Source organism: Alligator sinensis, unplaced genomic scaffold (genome assembly GCF_000455745.1).
Source record: "Alligator sinensis unplaced genomic scaffold, ASM45574v1 scaffold282_1, whole genome shotgun sequence".
Classification (NCBI taxonomy): domain Eukaryota; kingdom Metazoa; phylum Chordata; order Crocodylia; family Alligatoridae; genus Alligator; species Alligator sinensis.
In genome coordinates this window covers 376,044-385,437 of record NW_005842380.1, presented here as the reverse complement: position 1 = coordinate 385,437, position 9,394 = coordinate 376,044, and the positions used below count along the sequence as shown (strand labels likewise).

Genomic DNA, 9,394 nt, shown 5'->3' with positions numbered 1-9,394 from the left:
GGGCTCCAGCTCCCTGGAAATCACTGGAGCCAAATTCCTGCTTTTATTGCAACTCTTAGCATATTTGGGATTTTTTCCTAAAAGCCCCTCTCCCCCTTATGCACATGCAAACACACAAGCGCACTCCCACGCACTTGGAGTCAGGTTATTAACGGAGAACCTCCGACTTTATTTAGAAAGCAGGTGAGGTTTCCACCCCTCACCTGCCACCCGAAGAGCAAAGCTGGAAGATGAGAAGCCCAAACATTGTCACTCAAGACCACACACAAAAGGAATCCACATCTTGCTTTGTGATCTAATGGTTTTCAAGCACGTCTCTTTGTTCGCGGCCAGCTTTTGATGCCTGGGTGCCTGGAGCTGGAAAGGTATCCAGGGCAAAAGGTATCCAGGACAAAAGCAATCAGGACTCATGGTACAGTGATCTCTTTTATTAAACCAACTAGATTTTTGCAAATCCAATCTGGATATAAAATGAACTATTCCAAACTGAATATAAAATGGATATAAAATGAACTATTCAAACTGGATATAAAATGAACTATTCACCACACTTTCAACTCTCCTGTGAAACATGAACTTCAATTCTACCCAGGAGAGCTTTTACAGTCTTTTCTCCTATGCCTGAAGAAGGGTATTTGTGCTCAAAAGCTTGCAATTAAAACCATTTTTTTTGCAAAAAATCTAGTTGGTCTAATAAAAGAGAGCACCTCTGCCACAAGTCCTGATTGCTTTTGGAGTGGGAAAGGCAGACATCTCCCCCTGAAATGATGTCTCTAAAATCTGCTTGATCTTTTGGCACTGGCCATTTTTAAAAGCAGTCGTGCCAAAGTCATGCCGGTGAAACCTTGCCATCACCCCACCCCATCACACTGCCCTATTCACGCCCTGTATACACCTCCACAGCCTCGTGTCTTTTATGTTAGCCTTCCTATCGCTCGGTCTCTGCCGTGAGCACACAGGAGCAGTAAAAAAATTAGACTCCTTTAATCTGACGCTTTCTTTTGGATAAATCGCTATTAATCCACGACTAGATATTGGCAGGATTAGACCGTCACGTGAAAAACATCCACCGAAATGTTGAAAACATATGAGGGATATGAGCCTTTGTGCGTCAAGAGGCGAGTCAGCCATCTGGGCTTAAGAAGGAGCTTCCTCCTCCAGGGAGATCACTGTATAATCATCAATTATACGGGTTCTGCAGATCCCTCACAACATCTGCAGCAGCAGTCGCTACCGACGGGACGAGAGGAATTGCTGCTCTGCTCAGGCATCTGGCTGACAACTGTCCTTACAGCAGAGACAGGTGCGGAGAGCCCGAGCGCTGGAATCGGGGATGCTGCCGAGCCGCACGCTCCCTTGCTGGACAGGGGCCGCGGGAGCAGCTAAAAGCACAAGCACAAAGGAAAGACGGAGCAGGGATTCAACGTTTTGAAGCAGCGCAGGCTAGAAGAGAGCAATGAACAGCTCTCTACCTCCTGGGTGAGGGTTTGGCAACCCAGGGCCCCGGAGGGAGCGCGCTTCTGCAAGAGCCCTAATTATTTTCAGTCGCCAAGTCCCACGATTAACCCTTTATCATGTTATGCTCTGCAGAGAAAAACCTCCCCCGGAAACTTCCAATGAAACCCCACCACGATATTTATATTAGATGGAAGATGGTATGAAGGGCAAAGGTAGTCTTTCCCCCTCTCTCACGACTGAACTGGGGTAACCCTGCTCCCCCGGACTGTTTCAATGTTGAATCAATAGCTCATTACCAGTCTGAGCACAGCCAGCTGTTTTCTCATGGGTGAGATGCTCCGGGGTTTGTACCTTTTTCTCTGACTCCATCGCTGGTTGAGGGCCAAAGAGCAGCACATAAGCAGAGGTCTCTGCAGGGAGCAGAGGGCCCGACACTGCCTTTCCGTTGGAGGTAAGAGAGGGAAAGGATGCTATGACAAGACAGCAAATCAAACACATACCTTTAGAAAGGAACAAGGTGCAATTAGCCTGCGGAATTAATCGCCGCCGGGGATGAATGGCCAAGAGCATGAGAAAATGCACAGAAAAGGTAGAGGGAGAATAGGCGAACACAAATGCCCACAACTGTACCAGTAAATACCCCAGTGACCTACCTGCGCACACACGCACACACACAGGGTTTGAAACAGAAAGGGATTCAGATCTAGTGCTCTGCTTGGGGCCTGCCAGCCACAGGCATGGGATCCTCCCTACTGCAAAGTTTCTTGCAAATTCCCCTACGAGAGCATGATGGACCACTGAGCTACGAGGACTGCCGAACCGACCTCGTTGAGCTAGCCCTGTATACCTCTCCATCCCAAACCAAACCAAAGGGCTTCAACATGCAGCACATACTTCCTCCCTTCCTTCCTCCTATCAGTCAGTTAGCTCCACTGTTAAACGGTCGTTTTGGCCGCAGTCTCGTTACCCCGTGCTAGGGACTGAGACATGACGCATCTCTTGCATGCATTAGGCTTGTGGCTCCTAGGAGAGCTATCACTCAGAGAGTCTCAGCTTTAGCAGGTTCAAAAGTGTCAGTCCTAATGCGGCATTACACGAAGCTCTATTTGCAGCGGATGTTTGATTTGTTCCTCGGTCACTCAATAGCAGAGGGGGCGGATTAGCGGCACCTGAAAGTAGAATCCGCCCCAGTGGCAATCAAATAAGCATTTGTGCAATAGCAATGGGTGAACGCAACCACTGATGACAGGGGAAAAAAATCCACATCTATGTTTTCAAGCAATTCCAAAGAACCTCAGCCCTTCGAGAGCAGGTTTCCCGGGCACGAAGACAAAGGTATATCCAGACCCCGCTTCCCTTTGCAGCTTGGCGACAGGGCAGCTCTCCAAGGTTTGACAATGGCTAGAAAGGCAGCCCGGATTTTGTTAGTGCAGACGTGGCTGAAGAGATGTCAGGACACATTGATAATTGCGGTGGGCAAAGCCCTTTGATTTCAGCCGACAAAAGGTACGGCAGAAGGCAGCAAGGTGTTACGGCACCACCTGCTCGTGTTAATGGAAAACCTAGTTAAGCGAACCCCGCTGCAAAGGCGAGCGGCGAAGGGCAGTGAAAATTGATTCCGGACGGAAAAGAAGCAATTTACTGCCAAGGGCAAAGCAGGTAATAGCAAGGGTGGAAAGACTACGGCTTCTGGAATTTATACGGAGGAAAAACACACCGGCTTGCACACCCCTGCATGCACACACCGACATGCCCCAAAGCCACTGTCGTTTTGCTATTCTTGTTATCCTGTTGTGTGCGGCTGGGTGGGTCCTGACTGCCCTTGCGGGTGCTACAAGCGCTAGGACCGAGGCCCTGTAGTTTTGAGCCTTCTGACAAGACCCGACAGAAAAGAGACCCATCCAGGGATGCAACAGAAAACGGCAGCTCTGCCCCCGCCATGCAGGATGGAGAAGCCGTGATCAAAATCAAAGTGCCCACGACAACGTGAAGGTGCTTCCGCGCTCTCTGCTCTGACAGGAAGGGGGAGGCTTTTGTATTTCAGCCGCTTTCGCCTCCCGCGTGCAAGAGAGTGGCACCGTCACGCCTTCCCCAACACGCTGTTTCAAAGGGCCTCGAAGAATCCCACGTTCCCAAAGGTGAAAACCACGCAGAGGCCTTTCGTCCTATCCCTGCCCCAAGCAAAAAGCATAAAATAGAAGGGAAAAGCAGGTGAGAGGAGGAAAAAAAGGGAAACAGGATCCTCCTCTCCTACCTGCAGCACCATATAGGACTGGTCTGACCCCAGCACTGGTCATCTGACCCCAGCGCTCTTTCCTGCCCAGGGCAGAGACTCGGACTCGAAGATCTAATAGATGACCCTAAAATCTATGAAATCTAGGACTGCAAAGCATTTCAGTTGGACCACATCTCACAAACTTATCCCCAGTTTTGCAATACTCACTGTCAAGCCTCAGCTCTTGGAGCGGTGGGATTCTGAAGGAATCCTGCTTTTCTTTTTTAAAAATTATTTTTTTACTTCCTGAAAGCATTACCCCTTCTCAGCACAAAGGCCAGATGGCGAAATAGTAATAAAAGCTCAACATGTGTTGAAGTCTCATGATATTTAACCTCCTTTCTTGTGATTTTGGGGGTTTTTTTAAACACTTCAAGCTCATGCCAGCTGTAAGACCAGCGGACTTGAGGGCACAATATTGCATCGGTAGCCACTTCTGCAAAACTGCACCCTCCTCGTATATAATGCTGATGAGGCCTTTATAAGACTGATGTGAATATCCAAACTAAAGACAATACACAGTGGGTTTCATTTGCAAGGCGCCCAGATGCCTTTGTAATGAGGCAGAAAAAAAAGGGAACAGCAAAACCCTGCCCAAGGAAAGGACCAATTCACTCCCCACGGGCCAGCCAAGCAAGCCATCTTCAAGCAGAGGCTGCTTCCCCGATGGTGCTTACCAGGAATATTGTGTATCGTTATCGCCAGGATCAGCAGCATAATCCGCCTCCAACTGCTGCATCCCGGCGTCGGCACAGCATCTCTGGAAGTCAGGAAAGCGGCCGGCTCTTCGGGCTGGACAGATCCCCCTCCTTTCCTCCTCTGGTAGGGCTCCCCGTTCTCACCTTTGTCTGAGGGTTAGAAAGCATAAGCCAAGGTCAATGTGGCAGACAGCAGGTCTGCTCCTGAAAAAGGTCCCCACCTCTCCACCCATGCAAGAACAGCTGGAAAGATGCAGATTCAAACTCTCCCAGGGGGTTTCATTGCAATTTAACTTAGTGCCAGCCTGTCTGCAAGCATAAGCTAGGAAGCCTTCAGGGACAACACAGCAGCCTGCACGGGCACCGGCACCAGGCTCCATACCCAGCTCACTGGCAGGAGCAACACGGACAACATTAAACCCACCGTGTCATCCAGACCTGCTGCGAGGAGGGTTAGACATTGCTGAGCGCTCAGTAGGTGGGTCCATCAAAGCCTTCACTCAGAGGGAAGACAGGGCAGCCCCGTGGAGACTTTCTACTACCTCGAGACTATTAAAGGGCCCCAAAAGAAGCCACTTCAAGCCCATCCTGTCCTCATCCCCTGCAGGTTGATCCCCAAAAGCTTCAGTTTGCTGAGGGAAGAAGACGCCGTTGCAGAGAGATTTATTTGATGGCAAACTCCCTGCCGGGGGGCTGCAAAAAGGATGGAGCTGGGCTGTTCTCAGTGGGGGCAGATGGCAGGGCAAGGAGCAATGGGCTCAAGATGCAGCAAGGAAAGTTGAGGTTGGATATTAGGAAAAACTCTCCCACTAGGAGGGTAGTAAAACACCTGAACAGGCTACCAGAGAGGTGGTGCAGTCTCCATCCTTGGAGGTGTATAAGACCCAGGTAGACAAAGCCGTGGCTGGGATGATGTAGTTGGGGCTGGGCCTGCTTCAAGCAGGGGTTGGACTAGAAGTGACCTCCTGAGCTCCCTTCAACCTGAATTTTCTAGGATGCTACGATTCTGTTTTAGGCCTCACGATGCTGCTGATACAGTGCCACCCTCCAACCATCTTCAAAAAACCTTCGTTTTCATTTGACAAACCAAAGCTCTGAGTCCCCCAGACCTGTGTTTCCAGCAGGACGAGGACTAGCCCTACCCTGTATTTTGGCCGATGAAGTAAAACCCAAACACCAACTGGGACAGCAAAAGGGCAGAAGCACTAGCCGGGGTATAATAAGAGACCTAATAGGAGCGAGAGCCTTCCTGTTCACCTTTAGCTTGAAAAGGCGAAGTGACGCCAAGAAACGACATGGGCAGCAATTCCTGGACACCACACAGGCAACAGCTGCCGCCTTGTACTAAAGGAGATCTGACATTTCAGATGCATTGAATTCTCTCCCCGACCCCTCCTCTCCTGCCCAGGAATTTTTGGTGCTGACAAACAAGTGTAAGAAGTCGTCTGAAACTGTTTGGATCGAATGTCAGCTGCTTCCCATGCCATTTCGAGGCTGGATAATGCTCGACTGTCACGTCGCACTTTGCAAAGCACGCACTTTCAATGCCAATTAAGAAGCTTAGCATAAAAGCGTTCATGCAAATCAACACGCCAGGTCATCCCGGGAAAGCGGGGGTGTCACTTTTGTCACTCACATCTTGCCATCTGTAATAATAATAAAAAAGAAAAAGAAAAGAAATGGCTTAAAAGCTTTCTGAGGAGGTTCTCGACAGCACGCAACAAAAAAAATCTGCCGGGGTTAAGTAGGGAACAGCAAGGAATTAACACATTTTAGCAATCAGAAGCCATCCGGGAAGCCTGAAATGCAGACATCAAAATTCAAGCAATCAGGCAGCCAAGTCGAGTCAAAGTCAGTCCCGAGGCTGCTGCGACCACTGGGGCACCTTGGATGCTGGGCATCACTTGTGATTGTGCGGGCAAAGTGACCCAGTGGTGCCCATCTCCTCTCCAGGTAGGGACGGCCACTGGCTCGCAGGAGGCTCATCCACCTTTGACAGGTTTTGTTTTTAGTCCTGCTGGGCATCCACACACCCTCCCACCCAGGCCAGTGCAGGTGGGGGTGCTGGTTTAGTAGCTGACAACCCAATCATGAAACAGGCTGTACTGGTTTACATGGTACCAGACAGCAGACCAAGAGAGGCCTGGCCTGGCGGGGTGCATACAGCCACCCCTGCCATACAGCAATGCCTCGGACTGGGGCCACCAGCTCTGAACCCGTCTGTCCACAGATGTTCGCACTTCTCCTTCCAAAACAGCTTCTTCTGGCAAGTTGGCTGTCACCGCTGCTAACAACCTAATGCAAATATTATTGCCACGATAAAACCAGGCATCTTGTCCTCCCCAAATTCTAGCTGAACCATAGGATATGGGAATGCATTGGTTAATCATTACATCCTGTTTTTCCAAGCATAACTGGTTCTTATTTATCAGGGTAGAAAAAGCCAAAAAGCAGATCTGACATGGAAAGGACCAGCCCCAGAGGGTCTTTTCTGATCTACTGCAGGTGGAAGGGCTTGGCTTATCATCATTTAGCTCTAATTTCTTAGGAAGTCAGTCCCTTGACTGTGAACCTTACCACTCAGTCCATGATGAGGGCTGTGTAGGATTGGAAAGGCGAGGGAGGTAAACCCTTACCCACCAAACAGGAGAGAGGAGCAGCAGCTCCGTCTCACCTGCCCAGACAAGGAGCAGTTAGACGTACATTAAACGGTGGATGTGGCTTAACAGATATCAAGGAGTCAACTAAATTCCCCGTGCTCTCACCCACATCAGCAATGCCTGCAAGTGCATCAAAGCGTCTTTCTCCCTTAATTGCAGGGTCTGAAGAGTGGTCGCCTGCAAGATGTTCTCCTCTGGCTTACCAAGCCAGGCTTCAAACACTCGAAGCGACGGGGTGCTGTCTACCTCCCCATGACGGACTCCGCCCCAAGACCAACAGATCAGAGAGGTCTGGGCTTGTCGGCAAGGTTTTCAGTGTAAGGTATTGGTTCCCATGAACTCTTCCAGTTGCATCACGAGCTCCACCTATGCTTCGCAGGCGCCAGTCCTCTCTCTGTTCCCATGCAAGTAGCACCCTTGTTTGATTTTGTGCCTTCTACTGCCTCCGGAGACATGCAATCATCTGGGCATCACCACAGCACCCTTTTAGAGGAGGCAGAAATGGAGAATACTACGTGCATGGCTGCAGGACACCTTGAAGTGTCCCACAGCTGCAGATGCAACGCTTATCAGGGGAGGGGACTGCACGCAGGAATAGCAGACAAAGGAGCTCTGGTTACAGATGGACCGGTGCAGATGCCAAACCCTGGAAGATAAGATGAACAGCAAATTGGTGGGCTGTGAATTGATGCCAGTCATCTCCTGAGCGGTGCTAGAAACTGCTGTTTCTTCGGGGAGTCCCTGGTGCTTCCTTTCCAGAGGGAGCTGCCTTACAATCTCTGCAAGGAGCTCAGGGAACTCCTTCACATGCCTTCAAGCTTTGCAAGGGAGGCCCCAGCTTCCTAAAATAACAGCCCTGGCTTTGAGCCTCATGGATCGTGAATGCCAGCAAGGAAGGAGGGCGCTGAGGCAGCTCCCCGGCAAGGACACCCCATACACATCCAGGCACCGATGCTTCCTCAGGCAGTTGTGCTTTGCAAGGTCCCTGAACAACGAAGGCAAAGCTCTGAAATCACCACGTGCCCGAAGCACGTGCCCCGCTGCTCGACAGGCTTTGCACTCGTGTCGATGAGATGGCAATGGGAACCAGCCGCACGATCAAGTGGGTGACGACTGAGCTGCCGTTCAAGCCCGCTTGACAAAAGCCACTGGCCTGGCTGCTATGGGCAAGTGCTGCAGGTTGAGCCCCCTTTCCTCCCTGAAGAGAGGACCCCTGGAAGGCAGCACCAAAAGCAAGATGCTGCCCTTCCCTCCGGAGGAAAACAGGGCAACAAGGCTCAGAGCAATCTGCTCCGCACAGCACATGGAAATCTCTCTTGCAAATACCTTTATTATCCTGCCTCCCACTCATCCCTGGCTTCCAGTAGCTTCAGGAGCGCACTCACAACAAAGGGAGGAGAACAGCACACACACAGTAATTACCGTATCCGTGCCTGTTTAATTGTCGTGCAACTTTCACCGTCGATACGCTTGTAAAGGCTATGAGCGCGCAGGAAGGCATAAGCACCTTACAGGTGAGAGGACCCAGCTGGCGGAGGCTCGCAGTCGGCGCTCCAGCCCTTCCCGGCTAGACTGCAGCTGGCTTGGGTCGGCTGACACAGCTGCAGTCAGCCTTGACCTGCCTTGAGCGAAGCAGAGAATTGCAGCACAAGCTGAAAGAAATGCAAAGCTCTCAAACTCTGGGTTCAGAGATTATACCTTTTATTAGACCAACTAAGAAATTGCACACACAAAAAAATATCATCTTTCTTTGCAAGCTTTCAAACACACGCACCCTGCTTCAGAATGAAAGATGGTCAAAGTCTCCATGGGCAGAAAATAAACTTTGTTTTGCACAGAGGAAGCTGAAGGTACTCCTCTGGGTCCTTTGCGTGACTTGCTCTTTGACGGGCAGATAAGGCAGATAATCTCTCCTTGTTATTCAGCAATAACGTTTGTAATTCCAAGCTGAAGTCACTTATAGAGAGAGAGATGGCAACTACCTGCAGCGCCAGGCTCCCAGACTGCCTTAATACCCTGGCATGGCTAGTCCCCAAGTTCGACCACAAACCGCTTATGCCGTGCTTAAAACCAGCAACTCTTCCCCTCCACCCTCCGCGACGGGATCAGCCTAAAGCATTTATAGGGAAATATCACATTTAAATGGAGAGCCTCCTCCGCACTGCACCTTTAGCTGCCTGCTCGCATGCCGACTCCCCCGGCTGAGGACGAATGTAACTCAACCCAAGGGAGGCACAGCTTGGATTGACACGTGAATGACAAGAACCAGGTAGCCAACGTGGGAGAAAAGTAATGAGCAGGAG

At 50.5% G+C, this 9,394-nt stretch overlaps 1 protein-coding gene across 8 annotated transcripts in view; it reads right to left on the bottom strand.

Annotated features, from left to right (window-relative positions):
• The window catches only part of SLC39A11 (solute carrier family 39 member 11), a 255,618-nt gene that overhangs the window by 88,783 nt on the left and 157,441 nt on the right, over positions 1-9,394 (bottom strand). For all 8 annotated transcript variants that reach the window (XR_003095421.1, XM_025210931.1, XM_006029467.3 and 5 more), the window contains exon 6: positions 4,411-4,581. Coding sequence is in view for 7 of the 8 variants with exons in the window: in XM_025210931.1 (XP_025066716.1) it covers positions 4,411-4,581 (171 nt within the window). In the remaining variant the exon portion in view is untranslated. The remainder of the gene's footprint in view (positions 1-4,410; positions 4,582-9,394) is intronic.